The sequence below is a fragment of the Staurois parvus genome, unplaced genomic scaffold, assembly GCF_062004578.1.
Source record: "Staurois parvus isolate SC_StPar_1 unplaced genomic scaffold, SC_StPar_1.0 ptg000136l, whole genome shotgun sequence".
Classification (NCBI taxonomy): domain Eukaryota; kingdom Metazoa; phylum Chordata; class Amphibia; order Anura; family Ranidae; genus Staurois; species Staurois parvus.
The window spans coordinates 100,304-125,562 of record NW_028317932.1 but is presented as its reverse complement, the minus strand read 5'-3'; the positions used below and the strand labels follow the sequence as shown (position 1 = coordinate 125,562).

The following is a 25,259-nucleotide window of genomic DNA, read 5'->3' as shown; positions in this document are numbered from 1 at the left end:
CCTAAGGATCCACTTATGAAAATACAAAAAATTAAAATGAAAACCAGATGGCAGCTTTGCATGATGTTGAAAAGAACAAAAAGCTTTCATTGGATCTAGCATAGTGCACTTTGACAGGATAGGGTGCCACCTGATACTTAAAAACACAAGTTTGGAAAGTCTGGATGATGGTCTGCCTCAAACACCTAGTAAACTGAGAAGCCTATGTAGCACTATGGGTTACATCCGGAATACAGAAAATGCGGTTTCCTGAAGAAGCAGTGGCTGAGTAATAGACTATCACAGCCTGAACCACATCCAGGAAATGAAGAGAAATTCCATTTTGATGAACTGCAGCTGGACAGAGGGACAGGAGAACAAAGGCCTAGTTGAGTTAAAACACAGAAACCACCTTAGCCAAGAAGGAAGGCTTAGACCTAAACACACCACCTGGTCCTTATGTAAAACAAGAAGGGCTACCAGTTCAGACACTCTTCTAGCAGAGGAGGTGACTACAAGAAATACCACCCTTTGGGTGAAAGTAGAGAAGAACATGTGCAATGGGTTCACACAGTGATCTTTGGAGCAAAGGAAACACAAGATGCAGATCCCACATAGTGACAGGGGAATGAACAGGAAAGAACAAGACTAAAAATTAGCTGGGAACACACCTCTCATTCCATGCCCAACTCATCCCAGTTACTGATGGATGCCAACCTGTAAACTAAATGACATCAAGAAAAGGGATAAACAGAAATTTTTTTAAAAAAGGTAGTTACCGTAAGACACTTTACTATAGAAAAAGGTTACTGAAAAATGTTAAATACAAAAAAATAGAAAATAATTCCCCATCTCAATAAAAAATTACAATGCTGTAATAAAAAAATCTCCCCTTGCAGTCTGAGCCTCACTCAACATACCAATACCATGGGGAACAAATATGTAAATTCCTAATAAGGAAGTTATGCCTCAGTCTCATAAATTGACAAATTGTTTTGCTACAGGAACTGAGGCAATTACATCCTGATACAGTGGACTCAAGAGGGCTTGATGGAGATCTGCTAATTGGTGGAGTGACACAGGAAGGTTGGAGGTCAGAAAATTAAGAGGTGCCAGAAAACAAAACTCCAAATTGTAGCCCTGGGATATTACCTCCTGCACTCAAGCATCAGTAGATGCACCTACATGCTAAGGAATGTTTGAGGATTTGGAAGATCTCGAGTGCATGACTTTGCGGGCGGACTGGGAACCTGGCTTGGAGGGTCTTGATGAGGAAAGAGAAACAAAAAGGAACATATCTGAACAGTGAGCAGGAAGACTTAGCAATCTATTCCATAGGCTTCTTCCACTGAAATCAACGGTCCAACAACATAACCAGAATGTCCACATAAAAGTACTGACAGGATAACCATGCAACAGCAAGTTTTTAACAGACCGGCACAGCTGAAATGAATAATTATAGCCATTTGCTCTCATATACACCATGATTTAACAAAGTACAATCACAAGCAAGGGTTGTCGATGCCACTAATTTATTGCCACTAATCTGAACACTACAACAATATGAAAAATTCTCAAAAGTGGGCATAATATAGCTGCAGACCAAAACAAACTATGCCCACTTCTAACAATGCATCTGCAGAGGGGTTCTGAACCAAACCATAGAATTCTACCTAGTCTGTTGGATTTAGCAGAGTAGGATTAAAAATTTGGTACTCCTCAATCACAGAAAAAAGCTAGACGGGAACCTACTCATCAGGATGGGATGAGCACGGTTAACACTTGTGTCAGGGCAAGTGGTGCTGCAGAGAGAGACACTAAACTCCCCAAATAATATCTGACCGCAAGAGATGGCAGATACAAAGCTAAAAGCAGCTTAAAGTGGAGCTCCACCCAAAAGAGGAAGTTTCGCTTTAAGCCTTTGTCCCCCGCTCCCCATTAAGGATTGGCACCTTTGGGGAGTGGGTACCCGAATTTGACAGGTACCCGCTCCCACTGCGATCGGAAGAGAAAGTTGTCCCCTCCCTCGCCGTAGTCTTCTGGGACATGTGACAGGTCACAAAAAATACAGGGCCATTCACAAAACGCATCGCTTCTCGCGCATGTGCAGGGGGCACCCGGCTGTGAAGCCTCAAGCTGTCACAGCTGGGTGTCTACTGAAGATGCCGGCACCAGGGAGAGAAGACGGCCGGTGAAACCAGTGGTGGTGAAGACACCTCTGGACCGAAGGACAGGTAAAGTGTCTGTATTTTAAAAGTCAGCAGCTACAGTTTATTTTTTTTTTTTTTAGGTGGAACGCCGCTTTAACAATAGTCAGAAGAGGCTTTATGAGCTTGTGTGGGTAAACTCCATTAACCTCCCTAGCGGTCTGATTATGTCAGTATTTCTGTGCTGAAAGCGGTATATTGTTTTCAATGGAAATGTTATTTTTTTTTATTGCAGGCCTGTAATTCTTAGGAATAACTCACTGAAATCTGTCCGAACAAGAGTCTAGTAAACATTCCAGGTATTATAAAATTTGAAACTCGAAATCATAAATTATAATATAATAATCATAAAAAATAATATAATAATAAATTTTATTCACTAATGTAATCAAACCAAAAACGCTGACATTTGAAATAGAGCGCAAAGTTCGCACATCGCTGAGCTCAGTCGCAGAATCGTTTTCGGTGTCTGATGACGAATTTCCCCACGAATCATCACTCAATTCTGCAAGTGATTCTAATTCGCTATCTCTGTTCTCTAGCTGGTCTAAAACCAACTTTGACCTAAAGGGACGCTTTATGGATGCCATGGACGTTTCTAAGTTTCCTGGCAGAAAGAACGGTAAAAATGCAGGCAGGGCGCCGGACAAAGCACTAGGGACAAAATGTATGTGAAATGATTTGATGCAGTAATGCAATACTATCAGATTTTAGTGTATTATGTGTACGTGAAATGTTGACTTTTTTTAATCTCCCGCCGGTTCCATCCCCCGTACGTCCTGACGCTCGCAGGGAACAGAACTCAGAAGACGGATGCCGGCATCGGCTGGAGGACATGGCCGGGGATGCAGTGGGAGGACAGCGCGGGACAAGGTAAGTGATCCAGGGATCCCAGAGCAATGCTGCAGTGTAATCCCGAGTGTAGCTCGGGGTTACCGCTTCTGGTACTGATAATTAACCCCGAGCTACACTCGGGAATACCACCAGGGGGGGTTAAAAAGTGCTAACTGAAGTGTGCAGCATCCAGCAAGGGGCACTTAGGAGGGATTGCTATAGGCATGAGAGTAAAAAAAAATACAGCCACTAAACCATCAGGCCTACTTCACATGGGCGATTAACCACATACACCTGATTCTTGCTGCTGGAATGACAGGAGCAAGTTAATAACAATGGCCGCTAAGCATAAATCAAGTAATGATGGGCAGAAAGTGGCCAATGTTGTTTGTGGAACACTACCACATGGTTACCTGCAGTTAGGGATGGATGTCTAAGCCTGAACGCATCTGACTGCACCCAGGCTCAGACAATTGTTTGTAAATGCAGGAAACCGACTGGTCCCCTGATTCGTGCTGCTGGAATCTGGTGTATGTAGCTAAACAATCATGTGAAGGGCTTCTTAGATGGCAGCAACAATACCAAGCTACATTACTGCGTACAGTGTTGGAGACAGCTTTTCCCTGCAGCCCTTTCACATAAAACCAAGGAAGGTAGAGATTACATGTGCACAAAACTTGCTCTCTCCAGGCACATTCACCAATGCCCTTCCACAGTAAAAAAAAAATACTTTCACAAGCAGGCATTCTCTGTGTTCTGAATGGGAACTGCATCATCAGGAGTCAAGGAGAAGAGATAATTCCCCTAGCAAAGCTAGGCAGAAATAAAATAGGTGAGCTCCTCCATGTGGCCAACATGCAACTTACATAAAGCATAAGCAAGCAAAGGTCACCACAGACATATTCAGCACCCCTGTAACGTACAGTCCATTGTAACTGCAGGAACCAGAAATATCAGTGATAGCAATGCAAAAAGTACAAATATCACAAGTGTTCACTGGCACACAATGACCTGCTAATGACAGTCTGTTCCTGACAATACTGCCTCTGACAGAATCTCATACACAATTAGGGAGGAATCCCCAGCACAGCATTAGTCGGCAAAATTTACTCAGAAAGGTCTCCAGGGTCAGGTGAAACTGTCCCAGCTCTGGACAAGAGAGAACAGTGTAAAAAAACTGGGAAAAACTGTACTTTTTGGCTGACTGGAGAAACATCCAGGATTTAACTTATCTGGCATGAATCTATCAGTACATGACTTACTGGAGAGACTTTTTGGATTCAATATATAGAATACATTTCTACCAGCAGCTGTTGATAGAAAAATATTACAAACGAACCCAGAAAACACGTCGACTCTCCTTAGGACACTACAAAAAAAATGGGGGCATGATGGTTGTAGGTGGGTAAACCTCTGCTAACCAACAGTTGCCAGTGTCCACTTCTTCTGTAGCACAGTGTTTTTCTCTCAATGGACAAGATAGAATATATCAAATACTCAGATGCAATATTTCATATTAACCTTAACAAAAATATTTCAAAGTTTATCTTTTAGTCAAGAATATAAAATAATTTACAGAGAAAGCACAATACATTTTCATTAAACAATACAGTATATGAGGCCACACAAATCAAGTGGACAAAATTAGGAAATTGTGCTTAGTTAGGCTAGTTAATTTATTCCTAAAATATATTGTAAGATATGAAATTTGCAAAACAGAAAAGGGTGAGCAAAAAGAAAATAGAGGATTTTGATTTAAAATTAGTAGAGGACTGCAAATGCCCTATAGCTAATCTGACGGTTTTAATTATATTTTGCTTTTGTCAAAGCCAAATTTGTTTTACATTGTAAATTACAGCAAGTTCTATAATTTAATTGATGTTGTGCTTTGAATTTCATCTAAATTATTACCCCTCCATAAAACTAATTTTTTTTTTTTTTCTTTTTACATGTGGTGATGAGGGAGTTGGAACCCCTGCTATAGTTAATTGTGCTATTTATGTTTCCATTGGGGAATATTACCACCTTGAATTTTCCTGGTGAGCATTGTCACTCGGACAGAAAGTGATGGAACTCAAAATCCTCCATTTTGAGTTCTTACCAGAGGAGCTATAGATGGGAACACCTTCCAACTGGGATACTTGGTTTGGTGACAGAACTACCCTTCCTTTGAAGAGACTTCCTCTCACTGTCTGTTGTGTCTTTCTGGTACAGAAAGTGAGGGGTTTTATTCCGAAAGTGAATAAAAAAAACCCCGACAGGAGTTTTAACTATTCTCTACTTTATCCAAAATAAAATTTTGGGCTTAAATACACCTTAAAACAAAAAATTGGAGTCATGTTTTGTATAAGGCTGCTTATAAAAATCTGAGCTTTACCATATCACTGCCATATAGTTTATCTTTGCAAATGTGATATATGAAAGTCAAGAGGGTGAGATGCCTTTCTCCACAGCTAGCCATCAGCCTGGAGCCTACTGCTTGGCAATATATATTTGATGCAAACCTTAAGTACTGAATACATATAAAAGGGTGTGTATTTGAAATTAAAGTACATTTTTTTTCTGTTTAAATAACAAATGTTATACTTGCCTGCTCTGTGTAATGGTTTTGCACATAGCAGTCCTGATCCTCCTTGATCCCAAGCCAAGCTCTGTGTGTCCAATGATACACAGAGGCTGTCTCAGCCCTGCCCCCTGCTGTCCCCTCCAATGGCTCCCACTGCTGCCTTAATGGCCAGTGAGGAGAGAGAGGAGAGAGAGAAGAGAGAGCAGAGAGAACCGCTGCTCTCTGGCATAGCGCTGGATCAAGATCAGGCTAAAAAAATGCATTAAAAGGTAATAATAAGAAAAAAAAAAGTCTGCCTTTAGAACCACTTTAAGTATTAGGCTGATGTTCAACATTTAAGTTTCATAACCATTTAAAAATAAAGCCTCATGTGCCTAATACCACAAACCTACACATTACAACCATATATTTTAGCTATCCATGTTATGGGATATTTATTTGGTAAACAGTTCTATATAAGCCATTAAAAGAATAAAACATACCTGTCTAGATCTTGGCCGGCCAGGAGAAAACTTCCTTTTGGTAATAGCTGGCTTACCCATGCCAATTTTTGGCGTTACGGATATAAATGTGGTGGAAAAGGCATTTGCTGTGCTAAAACTATGTGCCGAAGTTTGACTTTGAAACAGCTCATTCGAAGAATGAAAGTCAATAGATACTGCTGGTGAGGATGACACGCTGGTCTTACTAGTGTCAACAGAGGTGGCAGGGGAATCCATTCCCGTGGGTGACTTAAGAATTTTGAGTCCTAAGGGTGAGCTCATTTCTGTAGATGTCTCACTGTTTGGAGTGGCTTCCATGTCGTGAACGTCCACGTTTTCCGAAATGAGAGGATCCTCTTTCTTTATTGAAATGTGATCATGGCCTCTGTCAAAGTGCTCATCTAACTGTACATAAGCATCATCTGTGCATTTGACTTTGCAAGGCGATTTACAGGAATTCTCCAGGACATCTGAAAAGGTTTGTGAATTACATCTGTTCTCGGATGAAGTCTGAGATTCTTGCGGATGAACACAAATTTCTTCATCTTGAAGACACAGTGGCTGATGAGATGACGTGTTCTTTTCAGCTTCATCTGTCCTGTCATTGGACAGCATGTGTGCCGTGTCTGAATGGGACACATCCATACTGTCTGTATCTACCTTAACGGGTGATTTGCTTTCTATGTCCGGTTTGACATCATTCTCTGGTGTGTCTATAATATTAAACAGATATACAGACATGTAAAAAAAATGTCCTTATTGCCAGGTTTGTTACAAAGCCAAATGCAAAACTTAGTTTTTACATCTCTGCTTTATGCTGCAGCATTAAAAAAGAGGCAAAGTATCAAAGTCTACTCCATAAGACTAAAAAATTGGTTTTGTTCTGCTTATATCATAACACTTTCTAAACAGACTCAGACATAAGCATCAAAAGGAAAAAATATCTAACAAATACATTGCATATACAGTGGGGAAAATACATGTTTGATTCCCTGCAGATTTTGTAAGTTTGGTTTGCCCACTTGCAAAGAAAAGAAGGGTCTATAATTTTTATCATAGGCGTATTTTAAAAGATAAAGACAACCAAAAATCAAGAAAAAAACATGATACAAATGTTATAAATTGAGTTGCAGTTCAGTGAGTAAAATAAGTATTTGATCCCTTACCAACCAACAATAATTCTGGCTCCCACAGACTGGCTTTGTGCTCACATGGTACACAGATTAGTCCTGTCAATTTAAGAAGGTGATCCTAACGACAACTCATTATGTGTATAAAAGACACGGGTCCACAGAATCTCATCTTCCTCATCACTATGGGCAAGACCAAAGAGCTGTCAAAGGACATCAGGGAGAAGACTGTAGATTTGCACAAGGCTGGAATGTGCTACAAGGCCATCAGCAAGAAGCTTGGTGAGAAGGAGACAACTGTTGAGTGATTATTCGCACATGGAAGAAATACAAAATAACTATCAATCGCCATCGGTATGGAGCTTCATGGAAGATTTTGCCTCATGGGGTAAGGATGATCATGAGAAAGTGAGGGATCAGCCCAGAACTACACTGGAGGAGCTTGTGAATGATCTCAGGGCAGTTGGGACCACAGTTAGCAAACAAACCATTGGTAACACAATACACCGCTATGGATTGAAATCCTGCTGCACCTGCAAGGTCCCCCCTCCTCAAGAATGCACATGCCCAGGCCCGTCTGAAGCTTGCCAGTGAACATCCAAATGATTCAGAGAAGGATTGGGAGAAAGTGCTGTGGTCAGATGAGACCGAAGTTGAGCTATTTGGCATTGACTCAACTCGCTGTGTTTGGAGGAAGAAAAATGATGACTATGACCCTAAGAACATCCCTAAAGTCAAGCACGGAGGAGAAAACATTATGCTTTGGGGAGGTTTCTCTGCTAAAAGGTACAGGCTGACTTTGCCGCATTGAGGGGCCAATGGACGGGACAATGTATTGTAAAATCTTGGAAAAGAACCCTCTTCCCTCAGACAGAACACTGAAGATGGGTCATGGATGGGTCTTCCAGCATGACACTGATCCAAAACATACCACCAAGTCAATAAAGGGGTGGCTCAAGAAGAAGCACATTAAGGTCATGGACTGGTGGTCTCCAGACCTTAATCCTATAGAAAATTTATGGAGGGAGCTGAAACTTCGAGTTGATAAGTGACAGGCAAGAAACCTTAAAGTATTACTAAACCCACAGCAGTAAAATCAGTCTGTATATGCAGTAAAGTGTGCTTGTTATACTCACTGTGGAACCCAAGATGCTAATCCTCTGCATTGTGTAAAAAGACTGTTTGAGCCTGACTTCTCCGCCCCTCCTCTTGTTCAAATGCCCATGCTGATAAGACAGACTGAACCCTGTACCCCTTCTGCACATGCTCAGTTTAGTGTGTATTGCTAGAGATGTTTTTTGTTTTTATCTTTGGAGAGTGCATGTGATCAGCACCGGGCCAATCAGCACTGTCCAGACAGAGGTCAGGGGTTCTACATCCTCTTAAAGCAAAAAGAAAAATCTTCCTACAAGCTTTAACCAGTGCTCAGCTTAAGTCACAAACCTGCTCTAACTGCTGATGAGAAAAGGTATTTAGCATTTTATATTTATTAAAATAATTGCATTTCCATGTTGTGTGTACTGTGGGAGACCAGATATAGTGAATGCAGAGTCTTGGGTTTAGTAACACTGTAAGGATTTAGAGAAGGTCTGTAAAGAAGAGTGGACCAAAATCCCTCCTAAGATATGTGCAAACCTGGTAACCAACTGCAAGAAACGTTTTACCGCTGCTTGCCAACAAGGGTTTCTCCACCAAGCACTCCAAGTCATGCTTTGCTTGGGGATACTTATTTTTCTCACTGAACTGCAACTACATTTATAACATTTGTATCATGTGTTTTTCTGGATTTTTGGTTGACATTCTGTCTCTATCATTTAAAATACACCTATAATTTATTTCAGGTACTTATATAGCACCGTCAATTTTTACGCAGCGCTTTACATATATTTAGACAGGACCAATTCACCTACCAGCATGTCTTTGAAGTGTGGAAGGAAACCGGAGTACCCGGAGGAAACCCACGCAGGCACAGGGAGAACATGAAAACTCCAGGCAGGTGGTGCCATGGTTGGGATTCGAACCAATGACCCTAGTACTGCCAGGCAGAAGTGCTAACCATTTAGCCACTGTGATAAAAATTATAGACCCTTCATTTCTTTTCAAGTGGGCAAACTTACAAAATCTGCAGGGGGATTAAATAATTATTTTCCCCACTGTACTTTGCATGCGTAAAAAATCTGCAGCTGCTAAATAAGTAAAGATGTGAACATATTTCTTTTCAGGTATGTATGATGCTTGCTGTGCCCTGAAAATGGCAAACAGGTTTAATCAACAACTTAAACAAGAACTTTCTTCCTTAACACCTATTGCTTTTCTAAATGGACACTTTTAAACCTGAATTCCACCTACATCTGAGACACATATTGTGCATCCACCTTCCAACCATTCTACGTGTCATGTCAAATCATTATACAAAAGGTCACATGGTTTAAAACACACAACTTGTATAGCATGCATCTAGTTCAGTGGTTCAGGGGTGGGCAATTACATTTCCCATAAAACAATATGATACCGGGGCTATTGTGGAAGGTCAAACAAATAGGGTAGAAGTAGACTGAGTCAGATGGATCATTATCGCCCCTGTGGGAGAAATACTGATGTGCGTTGCCGTCCAACAGGATCGCAGTGCCCATGCACCAATCTCAATTCATCGCACTGCTCACTTTTTTTCCCCTTAACCTCCCTGGCGGTCTGATTATGTCAGTATTTCTGTGCTCAAAGTAGTACACGGTTTTCAATGGAAATATGTTTTTTAATTGTAGGCCTGTAATTCTTAGGAATAACTCATTGAAATCTGTCCGAACAAGAGTCTAGTAAACATCCGGGGTATGATAAAATTTGAAACACGAAATCATAAATTATAATATAATCATAAAAAATAATAATATAATAAATTTTATTCAAAAATGTAATCAAACCAAAAACACTGAAATTTGAAATAAAAGCGCCAAGTTCGCACATCACTGAGCTCAGTCGCAAAATCGTTTTCAGTGTCTGATGACGAATTTCCCCACGAATCATTACCACTCAATTCTGCAAGTGATTCTAATTTACGATCGCTGTTTTCTAGCTGGTCTAAAACACCTTTTAACCTAAAGGGACGCTTTTTGGATGCCATGGACGTTTCTCAGTTTTCAGGCAGAAAGAACAGTAAAAATACAGGCAGGGAACAGAACAAAGCACTCGGGACAAAATGTATGTGAAATGGTTTTATACAGTAATGTAATACTATCAGATTTTAGTGTATTGAGTGAATGTCAAATTTTTTAAATTCCCACCGGTTCGCCCCCCCCCCCCCCCCCCGGAAGTACCGATGCTCGCAGGGTACGGAACCTGGAAGATGGATGCCAGCATCGGCCGGAGGACATGGCTGGGGATGCTGGGGGACATCGCGGGACCACAGGACAAGGTAAGTGCTGGAGGAAATCCCTGAGCAACGCTGCAGTGAAAGGCTACGTTCACACTAGCCTTGTGTGCAGGCGGCAGAGAGGCGTTTGGGAAGCGTTTTTACTGCTTCCCAAATGCCTCTGCCAATTCTGCACATTACAGCACATGGTGCTGTTCTAACGGGAGCATTTGAGTCGCGTCGCGGCAAAACGGACGCCTCTGGTCGAGTCAGGAGGCTTTGAAGCCTCCTATTCTCGTCTATGGTGCCGCTCCGCAAACGCCCGGCCGGCGTTTGCGGTGCGGTTGCGACGTGGTTGCGGGGCGTTTGCGGAGCGGTAACACCACTCAAACTGTATTATAGGCGTTTGTGGGGCGTTATTAACGCTCGGCAAACACCTAGCAACCGCCACTAAACCGCGCATGCGGCGTTTGTGGAGCGTTTGCCGAGCGTTAATAATGCCCCACAAACGTCGGACCAACGTTTGCCAAACGCTATAGGGGCGTTTGGCAAGCGTTGGTAAAACAGCCAAGTGTGAACGAGCCCTAAGTGCAGCTCGGGGTTACCTACTGAGTGCAGCTTGGGGTTTCCGCTTCTGGTACTGAAAGTTACCCCGAGCTACACTCGGGAATACCGCCACGGGAGAGGGTGGATTGTCTCACACTGCACTCCAAAACACTACTGCATGCAAATATTAAAATTAATCCAAAACAAACATGTAAATCTTATTAAAAACAGCCCATCAACAGATCCAGGACACACTCTTGTTTCATGACAGTATATATGAAGGTTAAATCTCCTTTAACTCATGGTCCGATTCCATCCTCCTCTCATACATTACTTAAAAAGGAAAGAGAAGCGTTGAAAGTGTAAAAAAAAAAAATTTTTTTTACAGCTGTATGTGTATTCTCTGGACTAAATTACACTGTAAATTGCACCAAAGTATCCCTTTCCCAAAGTGGCATCGCAGCTGCACTGCATTGATGTGAATAGGCACCATTGAAAGCAATGTTATTTCCACCGTCATGCAATTCAGTGACTCAAGATGAATCTGAAATCGCATCAATGTGAACCAGGCCTTATAGCACAACAAAAGTTAAACGTGGCATTCAACCTAGTTATCATAAATTAATCTTGCAAAGACTTTCAGTACAAATGTGAAGTACAGACCACATGAAAAAAAAAAAAAAAGTCAGCTACTAAAATTGCAGTTTCTATACACGCTGCCAAATGTATTACTATTTAAAATTTGAGTAAAGAGAAGAGTAAAAAGTAAAGAGAAATAAAGGGTAACATTACTATTATATAAAAATAAATACAAACCTTCATCAAGACATACAGCTGCTGTATCTGGAACAATATCATTGTGATTAAGTGCTTCACCTTGAAATGTAATTTTTCCACCTGTATCCACATCAATCTCATCTGTGCAAACTGAATTAATAAAATGGTGTTAGTCTGATAAAGTGGCAAACTCATTACTGTGTGGAGAGAAAAATTTGTGAGCCACTGCCAGATTTAACAAATAGGGGACACAAAGCACATACAGGAAAGCTCTGAAACTCGATTCACTTTTCAAACTGCAGAAATTTAGATTTTTTTAATTAACTAAATACAAGAAAGAAAATCTATATATTAAAAAACGCACCTTTTTTTATTAACAGTGATGAGTGGCTAAAAATTAAAATGCTAAAAATGTATTTTTACATGTAGAATATTTTATTACAACATATGTTCAAATATTTGATGACCAGTTGTTGAGACATCACAGAGGTCAATGTGTTTCTATCATCTCAAGCCGCAGCAGCAAGATTTTCATTTCAGCTTTACAACTAAAATGTACACCAATAAAGTCACAAATAAGTACCGTAGGTGAGACAGGGCTGTCTCTACATTTTCAAAAGCATGTCATTTTAAGCCACGGTCTGGTCCAGGGTGCAAGATCTGGTCAGGAAGTATTGGAGACACTATTCTGGTCACTTCATTCTGCTTGCTATTCTTTCTGTTCATATTGATGCTTTATATGCTTTCACAATTTCCCTTGGTTCAGGTGTTCGAACAGCGCATCAGCCCCCTGGTCGAACGCCCTCTCGAACACCAACGCCCCGACCACAATGTTGAGTGTAAAGGTGGAGGTGCGGCGAAATAGCAAGCGGTACACAAAGTTCAGAAAAGACATGATGCCCAGCGACCTCTGAGCAGGAAGTGTGCTCTCCCTCACATGACTAAAACTGAGCGTTCTCTAAAAATGTATTTTTAATTAGGCATGTATAAAATAATGCACACAAATATTTTGTATTTACCACTTGCAGTCAGAACATGGTGCACTTAAAGCTGCTGCAGCAGCAGCAGCTTTGCAGGTGGCACACTAGTGGTTTGGGGTGGTAACAATGGGTGGCTGAGCCACATTTTTACCAAGCCCCTTAAGCTCTAGCAGCAGGAGATTAGATCACACACAGCTAAACGACTGTCAAAAAACAGTGCCAAAAATGAGTGCTGGGCTTTCTAATGGAAAGCTCAGCATTCCAACAGTCTCTATATGGGTATCACAGATACTCAGTAGTAAACATTTTTGTAAATAAAAATTTGATAATATTTGATACAAAATGTTCACAAATAATCAAACCCCCCCCCCCCCCCCCCCTCCCAAAAAAAACCTCCAAACATGTAGACGATTTAAATAAATAAATTATATATTTAATATATGGAACTATACCCCTGTATGTTTGTATTTTGTGGCCCATTCAAACAAATGGGGTTGCATAAGTGGGCTCCAAGAGGTTTAAAGCAGGTGGTGAGATGGCGATACAATGCCTTCTCACTGCCTATCAAATGAGTTGCCTGGATTCAGAAGGATGTACCTGTACATCTTTCCGTGACTCATGCATGCCCTATGAATACTGCAGCCTTTGAGCAATCAGAAATACAAAGGTTTACAAAACATTTACTCAAAGTCTTGCCACATGACTCTGTACTGTGCATTCTCCCTTTTTGTGAATTGCAAAAAGTGGTTCTGCATGAACATATTCAATGCTGATTGAATAATTTGGACAGTGGTAATCACAGGCATATAATCAACAAGGTAGCCAGTTAAATGAGTTATAGGAAAATTTAGGCCACTTGGCAGGTAGGCTGTATCAACTGAGTTAGCCGAAACAAAAAATGCTCATTCAAAATGCTTGTGATTTGGACAGGGTGAGCAGGTGTTTGACCCTCCACCAGAGTTTTCTTGTCTATAGCCAGACAACATAATTTCCCATCACTGTACCTGTGTCATGCGGATAAAACAATGAAGAGAAATAACACGGTTGACAAATGTCTAAGAACAGGTGAAGAAACAACTCTTTGTGGTGAAAAATCTGGCCCAGTGACAATGGTCAAAGTTGAATTTCCAGTCACTTCTTCACAATATTCAAAATATAATAAATAAAAAAAAAAAAAAGTTTGCCTTTTTTAACTACTATTTTATAAATTCTTTAAAATCACTGCATACTTGGGCTTACAAAAAAACATTGAGCCTGGGTTCACATACTGTATATGCGGTGCGGTATATCGCATGTGATTCGCACAGGAACCGCTCCACATTCCTGTGCAAATCACATGCGATTTGTGTGCGGTGCAATTGGAGCCATACATTTAGTATGGCTCAAATCGCACCGCACCCACACCAAAAAGATGCAGGACCTTTTTTTGGGTCCGCACTAGAATCAGATCGCATGGGTGCGATCCGATTTTGCACATCGCACCACGTTTTGCGGACCGCTTTCGGAGTGTTGTTAACTTAACATACACACCCGCAGCGGTTCTCATGAACGAGGTGCGATTCTGATGAGCTGCGGAATTCACACAGAAAATGCAGGAATTCCACACCGCATCAGTGTGAACCAGGGCTGAAACACATCTTTTACAGAATACTCACTTGCATCTGATTCCGTAATCTCCATCTCAATGCATTCTTCCCCTCCATCATCCTCTGGCTCAAGCTGCTTGCACATCGGACAAATGTATTCATCCTTTAGCTGATCATCTGCATAATCTGCACATTTTTCACATTCTAGATGTATCCACCTTGAAAACCAGAAAAGATAATATTACAATGTTAAAAGATTTAGTAACATTTAAAGTTAAAAGTGGTACTGAACCCCCAGTTTTTTTAAATACTTTCAGTGACTGTTTTAAACACTTAAAGCGGAAATCCAGCTGAAAAAAAAAAACCGTCAGCAGCTACAAAAACAGTAGCTGCTGACTTTTAAAATACAGCCACTTACTTGTCCCTCGGTCCAGCGGTGTCCTCACCGCTGCTGGTTTCACCAGCCGTCTTCTCTCCCTGGCGCCAGCATCTTTAGTGGGGACACACGGCTGTGACAGCTTGTGGCTTCACAGCCGGATGCCCACAGCGTATGTGCGAGAAGCAAGCGCTGCACTTTGTAAATGGCCCGTAGTCTTCTGGGACCTGTCATATGTCCCAGAAGACTACAGGGAGGGGGGAGGACAACTTCCGCTTCAAATCGCCTATGCGATCACAGCGAAAGTGGGAACGGGTGCCTGTAAAATTCGGGTACCCGCTCTCCCCACCAAAGGTGCCAATCCTTAATGGGGACAAAGCATTAAAGCGGAACTTCCCCTTTTGGGTGGAGCTCCGCTTTAAGTTTGATTTACACCAGATGCAGTGCAGTGCATTTTTAATCTGCATCAACAGCACATGCACAGCATTTTCCAACTAGGAGTATTCTAGTTTACACCAGCCCCTCGAGAATAGTGCTGTGCTGCCCCCTAGTGACCCAAAAATACGCTAATAATAAAACACCATCCTGAGCATCAAACCCAATGTGTAATAGAATAGATCTGTGAAACAAATAAAGTCAATAGTAAAAAAATAAACCAAATTCAAGTAGTAATAAACCCCTGGCCAACCTATAATAAAACACCCAGCTGAGCTGAAGAATTATCATAGGTTGGCCAAGTGTTTATTGCTACTTGATTTTGATTTATTTCTGATATATGTTTCACATATCATTTGGATTTATTAGCTCAGACAGTTTTTTTGTTTTTTTTTATTTATTATTGACTCTGTTTCACAGATTTATTCTATTACGCATTGGGTTTGATGCTCAGGAGGGTGTTTATTATTAGTGTATTTTTTTGGGCCACTAGGGGGCAGCACAACACTATTCTTGGGGAGCTTTATTGATGTGGGAACACATTAAGGTGCTTGCAGTAGCTTATCATTTATTTGTGGCAGCGCATGAGTATTATATCCTTATTTTAGTACACATTAGTGTAGTCACTACCAGTATAGTCAACAAAAGTTGAACCTGCCACATTTTTTCTGCATGGAATGTATGTGGAACACAGCAAAACACATCTACATGCACTAGAATGCACCAAAAATACAGCATAACACACATTGTCCTTGATTTTTAAAGTGATTGTAAATGTTCAATTTTGTTGTCCAAAAAGCAAACATTTCATACTTAGTTGCATACTGAAGATTTTTTTTTTCCTTAATGCAGAGAATACATTAAGGACGGTAAAAAAACAAAAAAAAACCAAAAAACACTTCAGCCCTTAGAACCACACTTCAAGTGTCAGAAAAGAGGAAAAAAACACAATGGAACACAGCTCTGATGAAGAGGGCACTGCCCTTGAAATGCTGGATTGATTTAATTTTTTCACTTTCATGAATACATTGGTTTTAACTCCTTTGCAAAAAAAAGTCTGAAGATAATGCACTAAGCTGGTGTGCTCTTTTTGTTTCACTACATTACCTATAGTCAAATGTTATGATAGATATATTACTAGTCTTGCTGAAATGAATAAATGCTCAGGAAACTCCCACTACACTCATGAAATGGGTGTATAAAACTGTAGCAGGAGATTTCTGTTTGAGATTGTAAGCTCTGAAATCAGATTTCGTATCCATCGTGCATTGGTGGACTTTTAAAAAGGGTGTTCCTTGCGAGGTCCAGGGTGGTTTTGGGACCTTCCTCTATTGAAATAAAACCTTTTAATTAATGATCACTTTGATAAGTTTGTCGAGAGTTTCACCAAAGAGATGTCTTCCTTGGAAAGGGATATGTGTGAAACGCCTTTTGCAGGCAGCTTCAGCAGTCCAAGTATGTAATCATAAGATTCTGCGCATGTAAATGGATATTGAAGAAAATCTGGAAAACGGTCTCATGGCATGTTCTAGGGCATCTACACAAAAAAGCAGAGAAGGACACAACTGCTGTAATTGCTTTGTAGCAGCACAATCCTAAAATACAGGGTCATATTGGTTGCTCATTATCCTAGTCCAGTTACCTGCAGTTTGACATACTGAAATTGCAGCAAGAGGTGGTTGCAGGGTTGGGCCTGCAGGATTAAAGAGATACATTGGGAGCATTTAAAACTTTGTATCTGCAGAATCTTTGAAAGAAGGAACAATATGAACAGTGAGATGTTTAGGATAGAAATGGCAGGATCAACTACAGGAATACCCCATGTCTTAGTGAACCAGATGGAGTGCAGTAAAGATTTTAGAAGGAGTGAAATTCCTATCAGGACTGACCCAATCGTCACAGACTCTACAGTCTATTTTTTCATTAACAGTGAATGTTTTGCAGGATCTTGCCAGTTTCATTGTACTCAAAGGTGCATGGCGAGGAGGAGGAGATTCCGGTTCCATGATACCAAGGTTTTTGTCGACAGAGGCAATCAGCTTTTCAACGTTAGTAAGCTTATTGTGTGAAGCTCCCTCTTCAATATAGAGATAATCTTAGGGACAAAAGTCTTCTGATGCTTCCTGCATTACTGCCCCAATATCCTTTTCATTCCCTTTTGTCTGCATCCTCTAGGACCGACATATCAGCATCCAACTCTGGTTGACAAACAGTACTAGGAGAAAAGGCAAGGCATTTCTGGACCCTGGACAAGGCCTGCTGTATTAAGGCCGCGATCATGCTGAAGAAATTGAACAAAGATGCAGAGAATTCTGCTTTACTCAAAGAGGTTGTTTGTTATGTGTCTGAAATAGATCTAGAATTGGATGCTGAGATCGGTGTTCGAGCTGGTTCTGGCTCCGATGCAAGGGACACATCGTCAATTTGAAGTTGAGCTCTGTGCAAGCCTTGGGCACAGCAAATGTTCGCCTGCAATATTGCATAGTCTCCCTTTCAACTGATCTCCATTATAGCTACAGAGAGGGCATTCCAGTGTGGGGTACTCAAAAAATAGGTTGCGGAGTAAACGGTATTTGTAAGGAGTACACAGTAAGCCAGATGTAGACCATCCTGTAATGAAGCCTCGTGGCAAAAGGGCAGGAGGAAGCAACTGAGTACCTTATAAGAACTGTGTGTGACTAGTGGTGTAACACTTATTCAACCACCTGAGACTGAGCTCTGAGGGGTTGAATTTTAGCACCAAGTTTGGAAAGTTTGAACTGTGAAGTGAATACATTCCAAACATAGCTCTGTTTTTACAGTAACGGTCAGAGATAGAGGGTGAGCCTGTTTTTTTTTTTCCATCATGCTGGACTATATATACAAAAAAAAAAAAGGCCAAGGCTACAGCCGTCACAGTGGGCATATGCCTGAAGAGGCCTTCAGGGACTGTGTTCCATAGTGATGGACCACAGCCTTGGACCTGTATAGCACCCTGCAGCTAACACGTTACACCAAGTGCCAAGTTAAGTGCCCATGCATGATCCATTACCCGAAGCAACACTGCAGCATCGAGTCAGGGTACAACTGCCAATGTTTTACCGATGTTTTGCCAATCCGGGTACACTGCTTCTATGCTGGTACTAGATGACAGTGAGGGCTTAATTGAAGAATCTTAAGATAAAATAAGATTCTTCACCTTCAGACACTAACACAAAATAAAGAACTCATGTAGTGGGGTAGGGTTACAGTGGAGGTGGCTCTGAAGAAGGGGGTACCTACCCTCAAAAAGCATCAGCCATTGGAAGGGCCTCCTCTACGCAGGGTTTGGCTCATGAACCAGAGTGTGCTGGTCACTGTGGATATTGATGAGCTTGATATCATGTGCTGTTTGTGAGCACACATCTGCTTATTCCTTTAATAAAAAGAGGTTTTGAGGTAATGTGCAAGGTTAGTGCACCTCTGTTTTTGTTTTTATAAAGGGAGGTGTTCAGGGTGTGTGTGCTCTAAAAGCATGGTCAGTGTCCAACTATCCTGAAAGTACATCTATAACTCATGATGTATAAATACTCTTCCCTGCGTCCTGTACGGTACAGTTAAGGTGGTAATAAACTGCAACCTGCAAGACAAATGTAATAAAGTGCTAGTATGCACCGCATAGCAGTACATTATGTGAAAATTACCTTAAAATTAAGCCCTCCAGCAGTGCGCTGTCACCGCTGACAGGGCTTCCACCTTCACCAGGTCCTTTTTCCGGCTTTGCGGGCTCCGGCGGTGTGAATAGCTGAGCCACAATGATGTCACTACAGTGCATAAGCACGGGAGTCACTTTTTACGGCACACCGCTCTGAAGAAATGGCACAGGCATGTAATTCCTTCAGAGAGCATGCGCTGGTGTTCCTTTACCAGGAAATATCTCTTAAACGGTGCACATTTAGAAGATATTTGCAGTACCTACAGGTAAGCCTTATTATAGGCTTACCTGTAGGTACAAGTGACAAAACAGACTTCAGTATTACTCTAAGATATCTGAACTTTTGTCCTGGATGTTGTCTTGGGTCCATGACGCCAAGATCAGAAAGCCCGCCCTACAGCCTAAACCTTTAAAAACACATTTTCTCATATATTTTGCATAATTCAACAGCAAATGTTAATACCCAGATTTATTTGTCCACCTAGTAACATTCCATGTTTCAGCAGCCCCTGCTACATTTTTAATAAACACTACAAGGGGATGGAAATCCCTCATATGGGCAACTGCAAGTATGAAGTCCATAAAAGTTATAACATACTGTAACTGGATAAAAGCAGAACTCAAGACAAAAAGGAACAAAATGAATACCCCATTTAAAGATAAAAATAAAATCAACTTTTGGGGCAATATTCAGTTTCATTCCAGAGTTTTCCCATAGAGTGCTATACAGGGACTACAAGAAGCTGACATCAGGTCCAATTGAGATAAATACACTGCTTGCATTTATGTATTAATTACAGAGCTGCATTCGTGTCATTTTCATCTGCCTAAAGTTCAGCTTTAACACTTCAAGCTGCCTAAACATTAAACAGTTTTGGGTGGTCTGACTCTGTAAAGCTCAAATCTATTTTAATATGTTTCTTTCTCAAAAGCAATGATCTGGACTGATTAAAATAAAAAAGCAGCTCTGGCTGTAATACTCACCCTATCTGTAATGTTGTGCCCCACTTTTATGTCACTCAACACTAGTACTGGTAGATTGCCTTCAAGGTTTTTCAGTTCTATCTTTAATTAAACCCATCATGTTTTTGGGATTAAATACTGTATTGTGTACATGTACATGACCTTCCACCAAATTATAGTATTGTGTGGAAGACAAAGTGAACATACATTCAGCAGATAATTTGCCACAACTGTAATATAGCATTCAGCCATAGAACCACAGCTCTTAAGTTATGCCAGAAATACATTTCAGAAGCTTTACAGGCAACCTCATGCAACATTGGACAGGAAAATGAAAAGAGCACAAGACACTTTAAAATAACAAATAGGACACCTTAAGGCCAGCTGTTAAATAAAACGAAGAAAATGTTACCTTTTGCACATCTGACAATGCAGCATGTCTTTCTGCAGCTCTGGCTGGAGAGGCTTGTCGCAAAGTGGGCAAGGTATGCTAATTTGCTGCAGGAAACAACTGTCACATATCAAACAGTTCAGGTGCCACTGGTGACTGGTCCGGGTACCACATTCTGCACATATCCTACAGTTCTACAAAAGAAACAAACAAATTTAAAGGAAGCAACTGCTTTTCTAAATGGAATTTCTAATGTCCCTCAAAGGCATCCATCTCCAACCATAACCTGTCTTCTTGCATGGGATGTGATGAGTTTGATTTAGTCAGGTACATTTTAAACTCAGATTAAAATTTACAGAAGTAAAAAAAAAAAAAAAAATCTACCATACCACCCTTCTGAATGCTTGATAGCAGAAACCGTGAATGGGGCTGCATAGCAAGGCAACAGATCCCACAACATAGGGGTCCTTTGGTAATTATTTGATGTTTGCTTTTTATGATTTTATAACAACACATTAACTACAAAGTAGTAATGTGGGTGTTGCTGTTGTAATAAAGGAAAACATTTTTAAATCCATATGTAAGGGAGAACCTCCTGCGCTCCTACCCAAAACCTAAAATCACTATAACTAATGAAGCTGCCAACATCCAATCATATACCTAATAATCTATGAGCAAATATCAAAATAAAATGATGTAGCGCTACATCTTTTATATTGAGATTGCTATCCGTTTTACACACATTATAAGGTTTGATTAAGTATCAGTGGGTTTAGGTCCTTCATTTTTGTAAGTTCAGACTCACAATCATAACACCCATTAGACTACACAAACATGGCCGCTGGAGATGCAGCTAGGGAGTACAGATTGCCAGGAATCCACCCAGTTAGATTGATTGACATCTGGCTCCCTATTTAAGGGAGGTTCGTCACCCAATAGCATTAGTCCTGATGAAGTCGCTTGACTGTGACGCAACGCGTAGGCACGCGGTGACGCACTTCTGGTTTGGACGCCATCTTTGTAAACCCATGCAACTACACCCAGAACATGAGGTTTTTTCTATTAATGATCTGAACAAGATGTATTGAAATGTGAGTGGATATATTGGAGGATTTTGCTTTACTCCTTTATAAAATAAATAGTATTACACTATGGGAGTTCTTACTTGTGTTTTAATGAGATAACTGGCCACATCTTGCGTACCTGCATGGAGAAGAGGTTTACGACCACTAAGCTTGTCCTTGAGGGGGAGACGACTATGGGGAGAGGGACGTGATTCCAGAGGAGTGTCATGCATGGAGGATCCAGTATAGAGATCCAAAGTGTTTTGGCCCTTTGCGCGTCGAGGCAAGGTGGTGAACGTGCAATACAGCCATTTGTGGATACCTTCCTGTCATTACACACACCTATCACCCACTTTCACATGTGTCTGTCAGTTTTGAATAAATAGGTGTTTTTACACCATTCTGGACTTTTATCCATCTGCATATGAGTATTTGAGTGACATGCATTTTTTTTTCTGTATTGTATATGTTATTCAGGTCATGTGACATTTTGTAAACACTATCATGCATGTGGTTATGTGTATGTTGTTTGTTGACACTGTTTTTGTGTATAGTTATTGGTTTTTCTTTATTTTGTATGTGTACACATGCATTTTTGATTGTCCAAATTTGGGCACACTGGATATACTGGTCCAATTTGGACTTTTTTGGTAATTTTACCATCACCGATAGAGCCAATTACGATCATTTTGGGAACATTTTATGCACTAGTCTCATTTGGACTATTCTGGATTATTTACACCATCTATAGATCCCATTAGGATCAATCCACACACGCATTTGTGTGATTATTGAGTTCACTTTCTTCTTCACATATTGTTTTTTCATGTTATCCTTTTTCACTTATTCTTGATCATTGAGCGATCTTGCTGTATATTTAGATTTCACAGCATATAGGCTGTGCCTATGAGTTATAGTCACGATATATACCTTATCATATGTCACATATATTCTTTTATTATTTTTGTTCATAGAAGTTTAATATATATCTTTCACTTCATATGTGCGTTTTTTTTTTATGCAGTTTTGTCATTAGCGCTACATCATTTATTTTGATTTTTAAATCCATAAATCACTTAAAAAATGTTTGCACAGCAAAAGATATTTTATTTCAGATGTAAAAACCTAGAACTAGTGGCCATACCTGCATGAGCCAGCAGTCCCCATCATAACAACAGAATCGAGTGTCTACATGTCCTGGTAGTCTTGAAGCTTGCCTGCTTTATCTTGCCTCCCATACACTCCTATTTGCCCATTACTATACTCAGAATGTCTCAGTGGTAAAAAGAAATGTGTATGAAACAGAACAGCAAGTTTGAACACTACTAGAAGTTCAAGATCATTGCCCAATCAAAATCTGTGGATAACTGGCCATGGAGGCAGGAGTTGCAAACTGTTGCAGGTATATGTAAGTGCCTAGTTAAGTCCTAAAAGCAGTTTTTCCTGAGACAGAGCAAACAATTCTGAAAATGAGAGGTATTAGAGAAAATGTAACGTAATAGTAATAAAAAAAAAGTTAACTTACCTTACACTTCCAACCATTTGTTGGTACAGAGTCCATAACCGGCTGCAAGCAGAAGGTATGGTAACCTTTATCGCAAGTATCACAGACAAGCATCTTGTTGTCATCTCCAGAGTCCCTAAAGTACAAAATCATAGTTTCAAAATGGAACAATTAAGTTGGAGATAAAAAGCAAAGGACATAATGCAACCAATAAGAATAGACATTTCATAAATCATATTATAGTAAATTGAAATCTGGTTGGGGGCTATGGATTACTGATCTGAAATGGTAGGCTGTTAGAGATTAGTAAATTATTTACACAGCAACTCCATTTTAAATGGAACATATAAGGTAGCATACATATGTCTTATTTTCAGTAATAAATCAATATTAAAGTATATCTAAACCCATTATTTAACATACTGCAGTTTACCAGTGCATAATGTGGTGGTAATCCTGCAAATGACACACTTCCTATCCTAAGGTGGCAATCCTCATTTGTTCTACTTTATCTATAGAGGGAATCATGGTTGGACGTCAAACATGCTTTCCTCGCCTCAGCTCTCCATTAGAATAATTATTGGGGGGGGGGGGGGGATAATTTACAGGGAGACAACATTATTTGTGCTTTCAGTTCAGCTCACAGAAATTGGAAATCACACGGCATTTCTGGCAAGTTCAACAGCCACAACATCCAAGGATTGGTATGATGTAATACACCCTGTTCCAAATTATTATGCAAATTCTATTTAAGTGTCACAAAGATTAAATATTTTGTTTTTCAGTTTAACTCCTGGATGGCATTGTGTCTCAGGGCTCTTTTGATCACTGAAAACAATCTCGGACACCTGTGATAATTAGATTGGCATGTGAGCCCAATTTAAGGAAAAACTACTAAACGAGGGTGTTCCACATTATTAAGCAGAGCACCATTTTCAAGCAATATGGGGAAGAAAAAGGATCTCTCTGCTGCCGAAAAGAGTGAAATAGTTCAATGCCTTAGACGAGATATGAAAACATTAGATATTTCACAAAAACTTAAGCGTGATCACACTATTAAGAGATTTATGGCGGATTCAGAGCACAGATGGGTTCGTGCAGATAAATGCACATTGAGGAAGATTTCTGCCAGATCCATGCATCGGATCAAGAGAGCAGCTGCTAAAATACCATTACATAGCAGCAAGCAGATATTTGAAGCTGCTGGTGCCTCTGGAGTCCCACGGACATCAAGGTGTAGAGTCCTCCAGAGTCTTGCAACTGTGCATAAACCTTCTATTTGGCCACCACTAACCAATGCTCACAAACAGAAACGGCTGCATTGGGCAGAAAAATACATAAAGACTAATTTTCAAACAGTCCAGTTCACTGAAGAGTGCCGTGCAACCCTGGATGGTCCAGATGGATGGAGTAGTGGATGGTTGGTGGACGGCCACCCTGTTCCAACAAGGCTGCGACGTCAGCAAGGCAGAGTTGGAGTCATGTTTTGGGCCGGAATCATGGGAACAGAGCTGGTCGGCCCATTTAGGGTCCCCGAAAGTGTAAAGATGACCTCTGCAAAGTATGTGGAGTTTATGACTGACCACTTTCTTCCCTGGTACAGAAGGAAGAACTATGCTTTCCGTAATAAAATCATCTTCATGCATGACAATGCACCATCTCATGCGGCAAACAATACCTCTGCATCAATGGCTGCTATGGGGATAAAAGGAGAGAAAGTCATGGTTGGCCTCCTGACCTCAATCCTATTGAGAACCTTTGGAGCATCCTCAAGCAAAAGATCTATGAGGGTGGGAGGCAGTTTACATCCAAACAGCAGCTCTGGGAGGCTATTCTGACATCTTGAAAACAAATTCAAGCAGAAACTGCCCAAAAACTCACAAGTTCAATGGATGCAAGACTTGTGAAGCTGCTATCAAATAAGGGGTCCTATGTTAAAATGTAACGTGACCTGTTAAAATGTTTAAAAAGTTTAAAATGTTTTAACGTTTGATTGAAATAGCTTTTGATTTCAGTAAATATGCTGCAAACACAACAAATGACAATTTTCAGTTCTTTACAACCTATAAAGTGTTTTGAAACTTACTGTGCGTAATAATTTGGAACAGTGCATTGTAAGTTTTTTATGTTTAAAAAAAATACTGTTATCATTAGGAGGTTTGTTCAATAAAATTTGAATTGTACTCCTAATAGTTGATAACATGAGAATTATGCTGACTGTTATTTACATCAATTATTTAGGTAAATGAGAAAAATATAATTTGCATAATAATTTGGAACAGGGTGTAGAGGACATTTTTGTTTTTGTATTTAGTTATCCTTATCCGGATACCGGAGCTGAGATTGACAAACAGTTACGCAGCAAATGAAGTCAAAGGGCAGTTTAAACTCCTTTTCAGCCTACCAGTTCCAAGTCCCTG

The 25,259-nt window shown here is 40.4% G+C and overlaps 1 protein-coding gene and 1 pseudogene across 1 annotated transcript in view; both read right to left on the bottom strand.

Moving 5' to 3' along the window:
• LOC149465893 (histone-lysine N-methyltransferase 2C-like) overlaps window positions 1-25,259 on the bottom strand; it is a 280,655-nt gene that overhangs the window by 176,007 nt on the left and 79,389 nt on the right. Inside the window, exons 7-11 of the mRNA XM_089673215.1 lie at window positions 22,861-22,975; window positions 20,293-20,465; window positions 14,503-14,651; window positions 11,907-12,017; window positions 6,069-6,781 (exon numbers count right to left, since the gene is read on the bottom strand). Of these exons, the coding sequence (XP_089529341.1) occupies window positions 6,069-6,781; window positions 11,907-12,017; window positions 14,503-14,651; window positions 20,293-20,465; window positions 22,861-22,975 (1,261 nt within the window). The remainder of the gene's footprint in view (window positions 1-6,068; window positions 6,782-11,906; window positions 12,018-14,502; window positions 14,652-20,292; window positions 20,466-22,860; window positions 22,976-25,259) is intronic.
• LOC149465894 (cytochrome b-c1 complex subunit 9-like) lies at window positions 12,470-12,762 on the bottom strand (annotated as a pseudogene).